Here is a 19,545-nt window from a genome sequence, read left to right as displayed (position 1 = left end):
TTCGTCTCCTCCCCCTCTCTTCATCCGTCTCCTCCCCCCTCTTGTGTCCGTCTCCTCCCCCCTCTTGTGTCCATCTCCTCCCCCCTCTTGTGTCCGTCTCCTCCCCCCTCTTGTGTCCATCTCCCCCCCTCTTGTGTCCGTCTCCTCCCCTCTCTTCTGTCCGTCTCCTCCCCCCTCTTCTGTCTGTCTCCTCCCCCCCTCTTCAATCCGTCTCCTCCCCCCCTCTTCTGTCCGTCTCCTCCCCCCTCTTCTGTCCGTCTCCTCCCCCCTCTTCTGTCCGTCTCCTCCCCCCTCTTCTGTCCGTCTCCTCCCCCCTCTTCTGTCCGTCTCCTCCCCCCTCTTCTGTCCGCCTCCTCCCTCCCTATTCTGTCCGTCTCCTCCCCCCTCTTCTGTCCGTCTCCTCCCCCCTCTTCTGTCCGTCTCCTCCCCCCTCTTCTGTCCGTCTCCTCCCCCCCTCTTCTGTCCGTCTCCTCCCCCCTCTTCTGTCCGTCTCCTCCCCCGCTCTTCTGTCCGTCTCCTCCCCCACTCTTCTGTCTGTCTCCTCCCCCCCTCTTCTGTCCATCTCCTCCCCCCCTCTTCTGTCTGTGTGCTACTCCCCCCCTCTGTCTGTGTGCTCCTCCCCCCCTCTGTCTGTGTGCTCCCCCCCCCCTCTGTCTGTGTGCTCCTCCCCCCCTCTGTCGGTCTGCCCCCCCCCCCTGTCTGCTTCTCTCCCATTTCATTCCATTTCTTCTTCTCCCTGTGTTTGTCTGTCTGCGTCCCCCCCTCCCCTCCCCCGTATCTCCTACTCAATATCTGTCCACCACCTCCGCTTTCCTTTCCCTGTTCATCTCCTTGTCTGCCATCTTTCTGTTCATTTCTTCTTCCCCCCTCTCTCTATACCTATATCTTCCTCCCTCAGTTTCTGTCCCTCTCCTCGTCTTTCCTTTCTCTGTCCATCCCCCCCCCCCTTGCCCTGCCTTCCATTTTTTACATTCCCTTATCTCTGTCCATCTCCTCCACTCCTCATATCTCTCCATGGTATCACCCTCTTGTTAATAGGAGGCTGGTGGATTTTACTCCCACAGTATCTCTTTCTAGATTGTAATTAATTTGTGTACCAAATTTGGTTGAAATTGTTCCAGGGGTTTAGAATGAGCCTTTTACCTGTAGCATTGCCCACATATGCACATATTAAATATGTTTAACATATATTTAATGTAATTTACATGTATTTATACACATATTTCACTTGTATCTGTAGAGAATTTCACCCTGCAGGTCCATTTTCATGCAGCTCAATAAATAGTGTCCAAGAATTTGTCTCCCTTAACTCTCATCATCATTAATATTTTTACATTATTACCATATGTATTGTTTTACAAGTAACATGCTGAGAACATGTTTGTAGAACCATCTTCCATGGCGCACAGTTTTTTTAAATCCATTGATGATGCCACAACTTTAAGTGGCACAATTTTAAAATTTGACAAAAATAATAAAAAAGACCCATTTTGAGTATACTTGTGTAATTAATTGTCTCAAAATAAACATGAACTTAATGTGTTTCTCACTGGGACATGGAGACAAAATATTATAATGTGTTTTAACATGTTACAGTTGGTATGCTTTTTTGTTTCTTTTCCCTGTAGAACATATCGGACATCATAAACAACTGTGCCAGCACACACAGGAATGAGTGTAAGGATGGGCTGGTCTCATTACAAGCATATTTCCAAAATGAAAACAGACTGAGACGCGTTGAACTCGAATGAGTAACTGAAATTTTTACCAAAATGTTCATGGACTCCCATACAAAAGTAAGTTTAGACATATTAATATTTAACTTTGTCTTTCTTTTCAACAATAAAGGTTGATTTAAATTTTATTTTATTTAGACTTAGATTTGATGTTTTGAACAAATGTATTTTTTTTGTATCCATGTTCAATTCAAAACACTTTGTTTATACGAACTGCTTTCATTTAAGTTGTATTTATGAACTGAGTTAGATTGCATCTTGTGTGTATTGTCAGGTGACAGGAATAATGTCCCTTGACACTACCCACACTTGGAGTGCATTATGTGTGTGTGTGTGTGGGGGGGGGGGGGGGGACACTCAGCACTAGTCAGAGCCTAGGAGTTTGTAAATATTGCCATAGGGCACTGCCATAAATATCCAATCTCATCTACAATGAGGAGCCAATCTCATTAATGTACAATGCTATTTCGAGGAAGAAAGGGATAATGATGGACCACTCACACTGTCTTCGGAAGTCATAGAATGAGTAGCAGCTGCTCTGAAAACTGAAGCGACCTCTGTAAGGATAAAAATGAGGGAGAGAGTACTGGAGATCTGGAGGAACCAACTGCTGCTATTTTGACTCCATGGTAGAGCATGCTGCTAAAACAGTAGAACTGGATAATGTTAAGGAGGGTGCACTTCAGGGACCTGTGAGAGTATTACATGCAGAAAGAATATCCCACCCAGAAGAAGCTGCTTCTCTCACTACAAGGCAGAGAGTTGAGTTGTTTTCCAGAGAAAAAACTCAGCCTTTTAGTGATACTAAAAAAGTTAAGTTTTTCGTGAAACATTTTCTGCATGAACCGAAGGATATCATTGTGTGGAGAGGCCATTTTTGAGGAAAATAGCCTAGTGCAGACATTAAAAAATCATTTGATTGGACAAAATGTTGGTAAGTGCTGGTCGTTCCCTACTGACTGTGTGGAATTATGACATCACATGAGGAACGATGAAAGCTCCAGTTGGAAAAGGCAGTCAGCTCAATCTTTTACATGCTGGAGCAATTGGTGGGTTTGTTCCAAATGCTTTTTTTATGCTCCACAGTTGTTTACATTAAAGAAATCGGGGGACTATCGCATATAAATGTCGGTAAAAAAAAATTTAGAGAGTGGTTCTTCCAAAAATAAGAACTCCCTGTAATATAATGCACCATACCACTTCGTGCAGATAAGTAGAGCCCCTACATGCTGCAGCATCAGGAAGAGTGACATTATGGATGGGCTAGGAAGAACTGCAAAGATTCATTTGATAGGGAAATGAAGAAGTCAGAACTGCTGCCATTCTTGAAAGAGCATAAATCACATAATACCGTTTATGAAATTGACAAAATTACTGAATACAATGGTCATATGTTCCAACTTCCACCTTAGTAATGGCGTTTCAATGCAAATAGAACTCGTGTCACCTCAGTTGAAATCATATGTTGCAGACTGAAATAAAACTCTTAAAATTAATAGATGTTGGATTTTCTGTGTGTGAAGTATTGGGCAGTATGACGATCATAAAGTGAAACAATACTGTCTAACATACGTGGTACATCTGGGAAGAGGCATGACAACAAGAAGGTGCTCTGTAACAAATAGTGGAAGAGGTTATAATAAGATTAGGGGATGATAGCAGCAGCAGTGAAGATGGTGACAATGACATAGGAGATGTGGATAATGATGACCCTCTTTGAAGACTGTGGAGAGTGCCCTTTTACATAGCTGCAGGTAAGAGATGAATCTATGCATTAAAATATGCATTCAAATACTGAAACATTGTAATCTTTACTTTTCCACAGCATATATTTCCAAACTTTCTCTTTATAACTACAAAGAGAGTATGTTTTGATCCTCTGAGGTTATTAGCATTTTTTCTTTCACACTTCACTAGTATGGTATTGAAACAAACCTATAATTATCTGGTGTGATATTCAGTCAGACGACTGACATGGTGTAACAACAAACAGCCGCATAGTAGCATTGGCAACATTGCCGTTGGCTGTCACAGATTTTCTTTCAGTGACCCAATTATACCTCTACAGTTCCCAAGCAGTCTTACCTCAATTTATGGTGGAGAGTACTTTGGTATCACTATAATTTGCATACTTTCATGTTCCATTTGCAAATTATGCACAAATGGATGATTATTGGTAAGCCTCTGTATGAGTTTGCATTTCTCCGCCATTCCTGGCACAGTCATTTTGCGGTGTGTGTGTGTGTGTGTGTGTGTGTGTGTGTGTGTGTGTGTGTGAGAGAGAGAGAGAGAGAGAGAGAGAGAGAGAGAGAGAGAGAAGAAAAGAAAAGAAATGACACACACATTCTTACTTTTCAAACTCATACACACACAACCATTGTCATCTCTAGGCTCTAAGGCATGATTGCAATTGGGTCTGATATGAGCATCGATCTTTGGCGAGGTTGGTTGTTAGGATACAGAAGCGACATGAGGCAGGGAGGCGAGAGAGAGCAGGGTAGTGTCTAGTGGTGGGGAAGATGCTAGTGCTGCTGCCAGTGTGGGAGCATGTGAGGACATGGTGGTGTAGAATAGTGAGCTGCTATTTGCACTGTTGCGAGTTTGCGCTGGGGGAAGGGGGGGGGGGGCAGAAAAGGAGAAAGGATTATGTAGGTGAACTGGTGGATAGAAGGCTTCATTGGGAATAAGGAAGGGGCTAGTCAGGTGGACAACAAGGACTAATGAAGGCCGAGTCCAGGGAACGAAGGAATTAGTGTTGTCGCACAGGTGACAAAATGGTAGATATCGAAATAGACGACAGAGGGATAGAGAAACAATTAAAATCGCTCAAAAGAGGAAAGGCCTCTGGACCTGATGGGATACCAGTTCAATTTTACACAGAGTACGCGAAGGAACTTGCCCCCCTTCTTGCAGCGGTGTACCGTAGGTCTCTAGAAGAGCGTAGCGTTCCAAAGGATTGGAAAAGGGCACAGGTCATCCCCGTTTTCAAGAAGGGACGTCGAACAGATGTGCAGAACTATAGACCTATATCTCTAACGTCGATCAGTTGTAGAATTTTGGAACACGTATTGTGTTCGAGTATAATGACTTTTCTGGAGACTAGAAATCTACTCTGTAGGAATCAGCATGGGTTTCGAAAAAGACGGTCATGTGAAACCCAGCTCGCGCTATTCGTCCACGAGACTCAGAGGGCCATAGACACAGGTTCACAGGTAGATGCCGTGTTTCTTGACTTCCGCAAGGCGTTCGATACAGTTCCCCACAGTCGTTTATTGAACAAAGTAAGAGCATATGGACTATCAGACCAATTGTGTGATTGGATTGAGGAGTTCCTAGATAACAGGACGCAGCATGTTATTCTCAATGGAGAGAAGTCTTCCGAAGTAAGAGTAATTTCAGGTGTGCCGCAGGGGAGTGTCATAGGACCGTTGCTATTCACAATATACATAAATGACCTGGTGGATGACATCGGAAGTTCACTGAGGCTTTTTGCAGATGATGCTGTGGTGTATCGAGAGGTTGTAACAATGGAAAATTGTACCGAAATGCAGGAGGATCTGCAGCGAATTGACGCATGGTGCAGGGAATGGCAACTGAATCTCAATGTAGACAAGTGTAATGTGCTGCGAATACACAGAAAGATAGATCCTTTATCATTTAGCTACAAAATAGCAGGTCAGCAACTGGAAGCAGTTAATACCATAAATTATCTGGGAGTACGCATTAGGAGTGATTTAAAATGGAATGATCATATAATGTTGATTGTCGGTAAAGCAGATGCCAGACTGAGATTCATTGGAAGAATCCTAAGGAAATGCAATCCGAAAACAAAGGAAGTAGGTTACAGTACGCTTGTTCGCCCACTGCTTGAATACTGCTCAGCAGTGTGGGATCCGTACCAGATAGGGTTGATACAAGACATAGAGAAGATCCAACGGAGAGCAGCGCGCTTCGTTACAGGATCATTTAGTAATCGCGAAAGCGTTACGGAGATGATAGATAAACTCCAGTGGAAGACTCTGCAGGAGAGACGCTCAGTAGCTCGGTACGGGCTTTTGTCAAAGTTTCGAGAACATACCTTCACCGAAGAGTCAAGCAGTATATTGCTCCCTCCTACGTATATCTCGCGAAGAGACCATGAGGATAAAATCAGAGAGATTAGAGCCCACACAGAGGCATACCGACAATCCTTCTTTCCACGAACAATACGAGACTGGAATAGAAGGGAGAACCGATAGAGGTACTGAAGGTACCCTCCGCCACACACCGTCAGGTGGCTTGCGGAGTATGGATGTAGATGTAGATGTATATGGAGGGGGACTGCTCATCATTACAGAGAAACAAACAAATGAACTCTCTCACCCTTCCCTACTACTGGGTTCCACCCAGAACTGGAGCTAATGAATCTGTTCTCCACCAAGATTTTGCATACTTCTTGTCACACTCTGAAGTGATAACCCCTCCCACTGTCTGATATTCCAACATGCACACAATGGACACAACATCCTTTTCTTCCCAACTCCACTCTTGCTCCCAATCCCTCTCTATCAGGCTCATATCCTTTCAATAAACTTGCATCCAAAACCTATTCCTTACATCCTCCTCCCACCACCTATTCCAGTCCTGTCACAGGCATCTCCTACCCCATCAGCAGCATGGCCACTTTTGGAAGCAGCTGTACAATCTATGAACTTAGCTGGAACCACTGTGTCACATTCTGTGTGGGTATGATCACCAACTAGCTGTCTGTCTAATTGAATGGCCACTGCCAAACTGTGGTCTAGAGACAGCTGGACCACCTAGTTGCTGAGCATGCTGTCCAACACATTGTGCTTGATCTCAGCGACTGCTTTGCAGTCTCTGACTTGTGGATTCTTCCCACCGACACCAGCTTTTGTGAATTGCACACATGAGAACTCTCCGTGCAACATATCCTCCGTCGTGCCGTTGACCTTCACTAATCCCTTTCCCTGCATCTGTCTATCCTTTTCCCAGCTCCCACTCCAGCCCTGCACACACCTTACATCCTCGCAGAACGTCTGTATAGACCTTTCCCCTTCTCTACTTTTCTCCCCCCCCCCCTTTCTCCCTCCTCAAGCACAATTTCCTGATGCGGCACCTAGTAGCCCACTATCCTGTCCCTACATGCTGCCACAGGCAGCACTAACACCTTCCTCAATACGTAACGTGCTATCCCTCCCCCTCACTGCTCCACACCTCTTTTGTACCCACAACTACCTACCACAACAAATATGCAATAAGGAAAACGTGGTTCCACCATGGACAAACACAGTTTCTCTTGTCTTACTAGCCAAGCGTGTTTCGGAGTTGTTTTCCTATCTTCAGTTGGTTTTATTTATTATCTTATTATTACATATTTGTACTCACAAGTCTCTTTGGTATTTGTAGTACAGCTATAATTATTGGCTTCCATTATGTCATTTTTTGTAGATCTTGTGTTTTCGTGCTTCTGCAGGATGTCTAACTGAAGATGGACAAACTTCACTGAAACGTGGTAGTAAAACAAGAAAAATTGTGTTTGCTGAAGGCAGAACCAAATTTCTCTAATTATATATTAGGAAGCAAGTGCAGACAAAGAAAGAGATTCAACCACAAAATGATCACCACACACATTCCTTTGTCATTTATTTACTAGCTTATTGACTATTTCTTATCACTCTGTTGACAGTTTTCATTTTATCAATTATTTGTTTCTGTTCTGTGTATAATCTTTTGTACTGATATTCTCAAACTGTGCTTTGAATTTTGCAGGTCTTCAGTATGTTTCTGGATACTCTAAATGAACTAATTCTAGCACATAAAGATGATTTACATGATTGGATATACATTCTGCTTACACGTCTCATGAATAAACTTGGTGGAGATTTGCTGGGTTCAATCCAAAATAAAATACACAAGTCATTATCTATTGTAAGGTAAGTGTTATATATTTTAAATTTGCAAAATGTGTTATCTGTTCTGTGTTGAAGTAGGTATTCGGATTTGAGTTTTACATTACTACACAACTTAACAAATTCTGTTGATGTAAGACAATAGTAGCTTTCATATTTTTGCACTTTCATATTCAGAGCCAGCTGGGGAATCTTAGCAGCAGAAAACAAGAAAGAGGTGCAACTACTCATTTGAACTATGAAGGGGAGCTTTATATTGATGCCCCCCCCCCCCCAACTGTAGCAGTACACAGTTTTATTAAATGTTTTATCTGTGTTTTTAGTCACGCGTTCTCTCCCTCCCTCCCTCCATAATCATCTACAACTATATTTAGTTTGAAAATTTTCCATTATAATATTTTTAAGATGCACATGCAAATTGCCAAAGTGGTGTCAAAGTTTTAAATCTCATTTGGCTGCGTGTGCTGCTGTTTTCTAAGTTTGCTTAATATTTCTAATAATATTGTTTTTATATTTTCTTGCTTTATCCTGTAGGGAATCATTTCCACTGGAACTCCAAATGAATGCAATTATAACGTTCCTGGTTGATCAGACTCAAACACCCAATTCTAAATTTAAAGTAGCTGTTCTTCAATACTTGGCCCAGCTTGCATCCTATATGGATGCCTCATCCTTTAACCCAGGTGCCCGAGAAGCAGCTGCAGCTTTAGCAAAAGTAATCAGTTGGACAAATGATCAGAAATCAGCTGAAATCAGAAAAGCCGCTCAGAACGCTCTAATTGCATTATTCAACCTGAATACACCTCAGGTGACAATGATTTTGTCATCACTGTCTCCAGATTACCAGGTAAGCATACATTATCAGGAAACACTTTCACTTATACATTGTTTAATTATGTGTAGCTTGAAACTTCACGTAGATTAGCTTGTGTGGTAATTAATAGTGATAATGTTAAGATTTAGGACACTCGATGTTGAGCTGATTATTACTGCAATTCTGTTCAAATTCTGCCTGTGTATGTATAGCATTATGACAAACATTTATACTTGATGCACACTATTTCTGCTATGCTGTGAGCATTGTTTGACTTTTTTTTCCCACTGAGATGACTGTTGTTGTTGTTGTTGTTGTTGTCTTCAGTCCTGAGACTGGTTTGATGCAGCTCTCCATGCTACTCTATCCTGTGCAAGCTTCTTCATCTCCCAGTACCTACTGCAACCTACATCCTTCTGAATCTGCTTAGTGTATTCATCTCTTGGTCTCCCCCTACGATTTTTACCCTCCACGCTGCCCTCCAATACTAAATTGGTGATCCCTTGATGCCTCAGAACATGTCCTACCAACCGATCCCTTCTTCTGGTCAAGTTGTGCCACAAACTTCTCTTCTCCCCAATCCTATTCAATACTTCCTCATTAGTTATGTGATCTACCCATCTAATCTTCAGCATTCTTCTGTAGCACCACATTTCGAAAGCTTCTATTCTCTTCTTGTCCAAACTATTTACCATCCATGTTTCACTTCCATACATGGCTACACTCCATACAAATACTTTCAGAAATGACTTCCTGACACTTAAATCTATACTCGATGTTAACAAATTTCTCTTCTTCAGAAACGCTTTCCTTGCCATTGCCAGTCTACATTTAATATCCTCTCTACTTTGACCATCATCAGTTATTTTGCTCCCCAAATAGCAAAACTCCTTTACTACTTTAAGTGTCTCATTTCCTAATCTAATTCCCTCAGCATCACCCGACTTAATTCGACTACATTCCATTATCCTCGTTTTGCTTTTGTTGATGTTCATCTTATATCCTCCCTTCAAGATACCATCCATTCCGTTCAACTGCTCTTCTAAGTCCTTTGCTGTCTCTGACAGAATTACAATGTCATCGGCGAACCTCAAAGTTTTTATTTCTTCTCCATGGATTTTAATACCTACTCCGAATTTTTCTTTTGTTTCCTTTACTGCTTGCTCAATATACAGATTGAATAACATCGGGGAGAGGCTACAACCCTGTCTTACTCCCTTCCCAACCACTGCTTCCCTTTCATGTCCCTCAACTCTTATAACTGCCATCTGGTTTCTGTACAAATTGTAAATAGCCTTTCACTCCCTGTATTTTACCCCTGTCACCTTTAGAATTTGAAAGAGAGTATTCCAGTCAACATTGTCAAAAGCTTTCTCTAAGTCTATAAATGCTAGAAACGTAGGTTTGCCTTTCCTTAATCTTTCTTCTAAGACAAGTCGTAAGGTCAGTATTGCCTCACGTGTTCCAGTATTTCTACGGAATCCAAACTGATCTTCCCCGAGGTCGGCTTCTACTAGTTTTTCCATTCGTCTGTAAATAATTCGTGTTAGTATTTTGCAGCTGTCGCTTATTAAACTGATTGTTCGGTAATTTTCACATCTGTCAACACCTGCTTTCTTTGGGATTGGAATTATTATATTCTTCTTGAAGTCTGAGGGTATTTCACCTGTTTCATACATCTTGCTCACCAGATGGTAGAGTTTTGTCAGGACTGGCTCTCCCAAGGCCGTCAGTAGTTCCAATGGAATGTTGTCTACTCTGGGGGCCTTGTTTCGACTCAGGTCTTTCAGTGCTCTGTCAAACTCTTCACGCAGTATCGTATCTCCCATTTCATCTTCATCTACATCCTCTTCCATTTCCATAATATTGTCCTCAAGTACATCGCCCTTGTATAGACCCTCTATATACTCCTTCCACCTTTCTGCTTTCCCTTCTTTGCTTAGAACTGGGTTTCCATCTGAGCTCTTGATGTTCATACAAGTGGTTCTCTTATCTCCAAAGGTCTCTTTAATTTTCCTGTAGGCAGTATCTATCTTACCCCTAGTGAGATAAGCCTCTACATCCTTACATTTGTCCTCTAGCCATCCCTGCTTAGCCATTTTGCACTTCCTGTCGATCTCATTTTTGAGACGTTTGTATTCCTTTTTGCCTCCTTCATTTACTGCATTTTTATATTTTCTCCTTTCATCAATTAAATTCAATATTTCTTCTGTTACCCAAGGATTTCTACTAGCCCTCGTCTTTTTACCTACTTGATCCTCTGCTGCCTTCACTACTTCATCCCTCAAAGCTACCCATTCCTCTTCTACTGTATTTCTTTCCCCCATCCCTGTCAATTGTTCCCTTATGCTCTCCCTGAAACTCTGTACAACCTCTGGTTCTTTCAGTTTATCCAGGTCCCATCTCCTTAAATTCCCACCTTTTTGCAGTTTCTTCAGTTTTAATCTACAGGTCATAACCAATAGATTGTGGTCAGAGTCCACATCTACCCCTGGAAATGTCTTACAATTTAAAACCTGGTTCCTAAATCTCTGTCTTACCATTATATAATCTATCTGATACCTTTTAGTATCTCCAGGGTTCTTCCATGTGTACAACCTTCTATCATGATTCTTAAACCAAGTGTTAGCTATGATTAAGTTGTGCTCTGTGCAAAATTCTACCAGGCGGCTTCTTCTTTCATTTCTTAGCCCCAATCCATATTCACCTACTACGTTTCCGTCTCTCCCTTTTCCTACACTCGAATTCCAGTCACCCATGACTATTAAATTTTCGTCTCCCTTCACTATCTGAATAATTTCTTTTATTTCATCATACATTTCTTCAATTTCTTCGTCATCTGCAGAGCTAGTTGGCATATAAACTTGTACTACTGTAGTAGGTGAGGGCTTCGTATCTTTCTTGGCCACAATAATGCGCTCACTATGCTGTTTGTAGTAGCTTACCCGCATTCCTATTTTCCTATTCATTATTAAACCTACTCCTGCATTACCCCTATTTGACTTTGTGTTTATAACCTTGTAGTCACCTGACCAGAAGTCTTGTTCCTCCTGCCACCGAACTTCACTAATTCCCACTATATCTAACTTCAACCTATCCATTTCTCTTTTTAAATTTTCTAACCTACCTGCCCGATTAAGGGATCTGACATTCCACGCTCCGATCCGTAGAACGCCAGTTTTCTTTCTCCTGATAACGACATCCTCCTGAGTAGTCCCCGCCCGGAGATCCGAATGGGGGACTATTTTACCTCCGGAATATTTTACCCAAGAGGACGCTATCATCATTTAATCATACAGTAAAGCTGCATGCCCTCGGGAAAAATTACGGCGGTAGTTTCCCCTTGCTTTCAGCCGTTCGCAGTACCAGCACAGCAAGGCCGTTTTGGTTATTGTTACAAGGCCAGATCAGTCAATCATCCAGACTGTTGCCCTTGCAACTACTGAAAAGGCTGCTGCCCCTCTTCAGGAACCACACGTTTGTCTGGCCTCTCAACAGATACCCCTCCGTTGTGGTTGTTCCTACAGTACGGCTATCTGTATCGCTGAGGCACGCAAGCCTCCCCACCAACGGCAAGGTCCATGGTTCATGGGGGGGACTGAGATGACTATTTTTGTGAAAACCATCAGTGAACATTGTGTTAATACATTGCCAGTATAATAATGTCATGTGACGAGGGCCTCCCGTCGGGTAGACTGTTCGCCTGGTGCAAGTCTTTCGAGTTGATGCCACTTCAGCGACTTGCGTGTCGATGTGGATGAAATAATGATGATGATTAGGACAACACAACACCCGGTCCCTGAGCGGAGAAAACCTCCGACCCAGCCGGGAATCGAACCCGGACCCTTTGGATTGACATTCTGTCGCACTGACCACTCAGCTACCGGGGGCAGACATTGCCAGTTATTGTACTTTCTGTAATTTTGTGTTGTATGAAACATCTCGATTCCTGCAGTGATTCAAGCAACAATGTAGAAATCTTTTTTACCATTACATTTATATTTGGCAAGCCACAAATCATGCATGGCAGGTTTTACTTATCACTAGTATCACTAGTATCACTTCCACCTGCCCCACCTTGTTCACAATCAAGTTTAATATGATGTGGGAGAAGAATGAGACCCCCACCACTTGTCTGTTACCTCCAGTAATTGTTTGTTGCTGACTCCAGTGACAATGTCGAAGTCAAAGCTCAGTGTTCTGCTCTCCCGGCCTTTTTTGTCAGCTCTCCTGACCTTGGAGCCACTACTTCTCACTCCAGTAGCTCCTCAGTTGGTATCATGAAGCTGAGTGCTCCCCATTTCAGTCCTCATACTAAGGAAAAATCCCAGCAGTACCAGAAATTGAACCCAAGTTGTCCACATAGCAGCCAGAGCTATCGAGATAGACACCAGGGCAATATGATCAACACAGTTTATAGTAGTATGTTACGAGAATTTTCTAGAAAAACACATTACACAAAATTATTTTGTTCCATAGTTAAAGAGGTTCAGAAAGATGGAGACAAGTTCTTTACTAAAGGCAGTAATCTCTAAGTTCATTACTATTGATCAAACGCAGTCCTAAGAAATCAAACCAAAATTATGCCATTTATTACATAATGATATTACACATGTACACAATTTATACCTGAGAAGAACAGTGTTGTGTTTTATGCAAAACTTTAACATTTTTTGCTCATCTCTCATTTTTTTGTTTCTTTTCATTTCCCCCTCCCTCCACCAAATAATTGTATTTTTTCCCATTAAATAGTGAAATATTGCTGAAATGTTCAATCTAATTTGTAATCAACTGTCCTTAACTGTCGTTGAATCCTATGTTCTACACTCCTGCTTGAAAATATAATACATATAAATTAAACAGTGGCCAATATGTGCTTCAACAATTGGTCAGTTTTGTATCCTCATGTTTCTGGCCTCACACCTTAATGTGGTCTTTGAACTTTGTTTGGATTAGAATACAGTGTGCAATTAAATGGTTTGCTAGTGTATCAATTGTCATGTGAGTGAGCTATGAAGTAGTAGACAGTTCATTCAAGTCCATCACATGAAATGTGTAATAGAAGTAAAACTCAGTCACTAACAGTATCATCACTGTTGTTATCAGTAGTAGTAGTATAACTTTTAGTTGTAGTGGTGGTGGTGGTTCTGGTTGTAGTTGGAGGAGGATAAAGAGAGTTGTAGAACTAGAGAGATTAAATTTGAATCATGTGAGAAATGTTAATGTAAGTACACTTTGACAATAGCAAAATCAAATGCATTTAATTGTACAGGAAACAGCAGCAAGCCTTGTAAATAGCCATGTAAGGCGCAGCAGCACGGGAAGTTCGCCCCCATCACCATCACCACATGTTCAGTCTCCAGCAACTCCACAGTCTAGGCCTTCTCTGGAGATGGATGAGGGAAGTCTCAATCCAGAAGAAGTGTACAGGTAACTAGAACCTCTTTTGTTGACATTTCTTTGTTCTGAGTCTATGAAGCCTTAATTATTATTTATTTATTCAAATCAGAAACAAAACCATACATGGTTATTACCATTAAAAACAAATGAAAGAATAACTGCTCTTTAGTTTCACTCAGACTCTCAAACAGATCTTCTTCCATGCAAGGTGCAGGCCACAGTTGGTAATCCAGTAGATGCTCCAAGTTCTGTGGTAATTGCAAAAGGTAGAAAAGGAAAAAGATGGTGCATGGCTAGCCCACCATTCGTAGCTATAAATGCCTAATTTTGATTGAAAACATTGCTGGCCAGAGTGACCTTACAGTTCTAGGCGCTACAGTCTGGAACCGAGCGACCGCTACGGTCGCAGGTTCGAATCCTGCCTCGGGCATGGATGTGTGTGCTGTCCTTAGGTTAGTTAGGTTTAATTAGTTTGAAGTTCTAGGCGACTGATGACCTCAGAAGTTAAGTCGCATAGTGCTCAGAGCAATTTGATTGAAAACATTGTGTGTTGATTGACCAGTACCATGTAAAGCAGCTTGTGTGCTTTGAATTAGAAATGAACAAGATTTTGAGAAGTGCTATGAGAGATCTACAGAAAAGTAAATGACTGAAAAACCCCTAAACTTTTGGCAAGAACTTTCAACAATACTTGCTTTTGATTTATTCCTTTATTTTCTCATTCATTTCAGTACTCCCTCTTCGTCTTTACTCCTCTTCATTGAGTTTCATTTTTAATGTGTGAATAATAACCACTGGTTTTGTTTCTTCTGTGATATTCATAGTGCTTAACAGAAATAAGCAAATTTTTCAATTTTACCTGTAGTCTTCAGAATGTATTTTTATGATACTAGTAATAACAAATCTCTGTGGCGAGTGTCCATTGAGATGAAGCATTGTGTAAATTAAAACTGTTTTCTGGGCTAGAAATACATTTCCACATTTCACATAATGTAGCACTACTACACAAGATGTTGCATTGTTATGTAAGAACTTCGTAAAGTTTGTTCAACATGTCATCCCACACTAAGACCATTGCGAAACAAGAGTGGCACATTGTCAGAACAGAATTCAGGTCCCAGTTTTCCTGCAGACGCGGTTGCGCTACGTTACGAATAACAGATGTAACATACTGTGTGAGTGAAATAGCACGGTAACTGGAGACGTCCTCCAAAGTTGAAGTACATGCAACAGTAAGATCGTTGCAGGCAAAACATGTACTTCTCGTAATTCCCAAAGTGATAATTCACCACTCACCCAATGTACAAAATACTCTGGCCCATTCTTATGACACAGCTACTCTTAACCCTGGCCACATGTGTCATACTCTTGTGGAAGACAAAATTTCTAAATATGTCCAGTGCACCACAGCACATCGTATTCAAGACCTATCACCTGTGAAAGCAGTCATGTTATTTACTGCTCCATTGTAACTTTTATGTGGATATGATTACCTACCAGTTATCTACCCGAATGAATGGCCACTGTGAAAATGTGTCCAAGAGCAGAGTTAACCACCCAGTTGTGGAACACACTGCTGAGCACAACATGCTCGATGTCAGTGGCTGCTGAACAATCCATGTCCCTCCTCCCCCAATGTCAGCTTCTCTGTACTGCATAGACAGACAATGTCCTTATACATCCTTCTATCCTTCAGTCCTCTTGGCTTATCCTGTCATGTTACTGCACCTCCCTCCCAGCTGTCAGCCACCCTCACCACCAACCCTTCCTCCTCTTCCCCACCAACCCTTCCCCCTCTCCACCTTCTTTTTCCCTTTCCTTACTAGACCTGATACAACCCCTTGCCCAAGTCGAGCTGCAGTGCCAGTACATGTAGTTGGGCGGTACAGTATACACCTGCAGGTGTATGTATATGTGTATTCTGCACTAGTTAGCTTTGTAGACAGACATCGTCCAAGCTCAGCAACATTGTTAGTCTTGTTTTTGTGCCTTCAATCACTCGACACCAGAACTATACGGTGAGATGTTAGCTTTACCCATTTCAGTATTTATATTGCACCAAGGAATTTCCGTTACATGTAGCACAAGTTTAAAACATTTGAGTGGAATGTAGTTCAAACTCCTTTTTGGTTATTCTGATTTGGATTTCTTGTAAATCTCTTGCGGCAGAGGATTTTAACCTAATTGGTCCTGCTCTTTCCCACCCACACCTGGAGGGGTTTGAAATTTTGTAACCCTATTTAAAATGCAGTGCAGTATCACATGTCAGTGTAAAATACATTTAAGACTACAGATTCAAAACGATTCACAAAATCAAATTTTTCATTTCCTATTTTTCTAGGAATCTGTATCTGAATGTCTTCAGAGCTGAAAATCACAGTTTATGAACATTTCAAAATAAATTTATTGCCTTTTGGCTTTCTCTGTTACTTGTCCTTGGAGTTACATACAAATATTTTTAGAGTTCAGAGATCAAGTATAAACAGTGTTACAAGCTTTTCACTTTGACATTGGTTCTTACAGGTAACCAGAATGAATTGGTGTGAACAATTTCAAATTATTGTGAAGCTAAATTCAAACTTACAGATGATCATGTCTGTTTTCAGAACAGACTCCCCCCACCCCCCCACCCCCTTACAGTCATCCCAATGTTGGTAAATATAATAGTTAGTCATTATGAAAGTTCTGTTTAAAGTATTACAGTATCTTTTAAATACATTTTGTGACAACCCAAAGAAGAATTGTAATTCTGCATTGCATGAATGTCCCTGAGACATAGAACTGATACAATCCATCCAAAAGATATTGGGAAGCAGAACTGTCATTCAGCAGTTCTGTTGATGAATTAGGCACATTTTGCAAATTTTTGTGAGCAGAGGAAAAATATTATTTTAAAAATGAAGCATTCAGCAGCTATGTTTCAGCCCAAAGTGAAAATCAAACTATAATGGTGTACTCTGAGGTGACAGAAGTCATGGGATAGCGATATGCACATATATATATGCACATGGCAGTAGTGTTGGGTCCACGAGGTACGGAGGTATGGCGGTAGTATCGGGTCCACAGGGTAGGAAAGGGCTGTGTATTGACAGAGGTGTCTTTTGCATCCAGATGATTTATGTGGAAATGTTTCTGAATGTGACTGTGGCCTCATGATGGGAATTGACAGACTGTGAGCGCCAAATGGTAGTTGGAGTTAGATGTCCTGGGGCATTCCATTTTGGAAATCATTAGCAAATTCACTATTCAAAGATCCACAGTGTCAAGAGGGTGCTGAGCAGCAGTGTTTGTGTAGAGTTGTCAGTGCTGACAGGCAAGCAACACTGCAAGAAATAACCACAGAAATCAATGTGGGACATACGATGAACGTGTCCATTAAGACAGCACAACAAAATTTGGCATTAATGGGCTAAGGCAGCAGACAACTGATTAGAGTGCCTTTGCTAGCAGCACGTCATCACAATCATCGTGTCTTCTGGACTCGTGACCATTCCAGTTGGGCCCTAGATTATTGGAAAACAGTGACCTGATTAGATGAGTCTCAATTTCAGCTGATGAAAGCCGATTGTAGGGTTTGAGTGTGGCAGAGACCCAGCAAAGCTATGGACCTGTATTGTCAACAAGGCCCTACAAGGTTGCTTTGTAATGAGGTGGGCTATGCGTACATGGAATGGACTGGGTCCTCCAGTCCAACTGAACCAATAATTGACAGGGAATGGTTGTGTTACGAGACTATTTGCAGTCGCCCATGGGCTTGATGTTCCGAAACAACAATGAAAGTTTCATGGTTGACAGTGCGCCATGACGCCAGGCCACAGTTGTTTGTTCTTGGTTTGAAGAACAGTCTGGAAAATTTGAGCGAATGATTCGGCCAACCAGATAGCCTGACACGAATCCCATTGAGCATTTATGGAACATAATCAGCAAATCAGTTCATGCACAGAATCCTGCAGTGGCGACACTTTCGCAATTATAAATGGCTATAGAGGCAGCATGGCTCAGTATTTCTGCAGGGGATTTCCAACAACCTGCAGGTCGAGTTGCTGCACTACAACAGGCAAAAAAAAAAAAAAAAAAAAGGCCCAATACGATATTAGAAAGTATCCCACTACTTTTGTCACCTCAATTTAATATCAAGTTCCAGAGTTTTCAACTGGGTGAGCTTGTCAAATAAGTGCTGGAAATAGCTGTATTTTGCCCAGATACATTTATATGTGTGATATCTACTAACTAATGTGTGTTGCACAAACTGATTGTTGTGATCATATCAGTGAAAACAAGTTTATTACTCTCTTTTTGTTCGGGAGGACGACGGTTCAATCCCGTCTCCGGCCATCCTGATTTAGGTTTTCCGTGATTTCCCTAAATCGCTACAGGCAAATGCCGGGATGGTTCCTTTGACAGGGCACGGCCGATTTCCTTCCCTATCCTTCCCTCACCCGAGCTTGCGCTCTGTCTCTAATGACCTCGTTGTCGACGGGACGTTAAACACTAATATCCTCCTCCTCTCTTTTTGTCACTATTCAAAAGATCCAATTTTTTACCGTGTGTAATCATTAGTATGAATATTGACAACCATATATTGAAATTTCATTTCCTCTGTTGTGTCTTCAGTCTTCTTACGAAGCAGACATGCTTTACCTTTTGTGTGGGATGTTTGTTACAGTTATTTACTGACATGCATTGGGGTGTTTTTCCGCTCTTCCAGAGAATCTTTTAAGTGTAGCTTTTGAAATCCCTAGATGGTTATGCAATGTCTATAGAACATTTTCCATAGAAATTGGAAGGTAGTACTTACATACATGCAGGAAGATAAGAGCTAAAACTAGCAGTGTTTCGCAAGTGTTGACCATTTTGTATAGATTAACTAAAACGAGAACCAGTTTGGCACAGGTGTCACTGTTCCGGAGTGTACATGTCCATGTGGAAATTTGTGTGTTCTTCATTGACTCACAAACCACTGATGTGGGTGATGGCAATAGTATTACCTAATTGACCCTGTAGGTTAGTTTCCACACATTTGCATCAGTTGGAAACAGCACACACTGGGAATACAATGGTTTGTAAAGTACTGTGTGTTGTGTTCCTACCATGACTGAAAGCAGTTTTCATGGCTATAGGGTGGACACTAATACTGGCAGTTATTAGAACCAGGAAGAACAGATAAGCAGTCGATATCATCCTTTTTAGACAGAGGTGACATCATTTAGTTCCAGTATGATGAACGTAGAGGATTTATGGGCAAAGTTTAAACGGATTGTAAATTACACTGTGGAGAAATGTGTGCCGAGTAAATGGATTAAGCAAGCAAAAGACCCACCTTCATTTAGCAACGAAATTCAGAAAAGTCTGAGAGAGCAAAGGCTATTGCACTCTTGATTCAAAAGAGACTGTGCAAATGATGACAGGAAAAAGTTAGTAGAAATTTGTGCAGCTATAAAAAGTTTGATGTGCGTGGCATACAAAGTCTACCACCTCCATACCTTAGCAAAAGATCTTGACGAGAACGCCAACAATTCTGGTCCTACATAAAATCATGTAGCAGATCTAAGGCTTCTATCTAGGCACTCATTGATAAGTCTGGTGTATTTATAGTGAATCTCTTGTTTGCACGAAGTCCCAAGTGGCTGGAATTTGTGCAAGTGACTCCTGTATATGACAAGGGTAAAAGAACGTACTGAAA

At 41.6% G+C, this 19,545-nt stretch overlaps 1 protein-coding gene across 1 annotated transcript in view; it reads left to right on the top strand.

Moving 5' to 3' along the window:
* LOC126184406 (CLIP-associating protein 1-A-like) overlaps positions 1-19,545 on the top strand; it is a 246,603-nt gene that overhangs the window by 191,359 nt on the left and 35,699 nt on the right. The window contains 4 exon segments of the mRNA XM_049926790.1: positions 1,629-1,796; positions 7,509-7,672; positions 8,183-8,495; positions 13,735-13,892. Coding sequence (XP_049782747.1) covers positions 1,629-1,796; positions 7,509-7,672; positions 8,183-8,495; positions 13,735-13,892 — 803 coding nt within the window.

Source organism: Schistocerca cancellata, chromosome 4 (genome assembly GCF_023864275.1).
Source record: "Schistocerca cancellata isolate TAMUIC-IGC-003103 chromosome 4, iqSchCanc2.1, whole genome shotgun sequence".
Taxonomy (NCBI): domain Eukaryota; kingdom Metazoa; phylum Arthropoda; class Insecta; order Orthoptera; family Acrididae; genus Schistocerca; species Schistocerca cancellata.
Note: the sequence above shows the minus strand (reverse complement) of the source record. Positions and strands in the feature narration are given on the sequence as shown.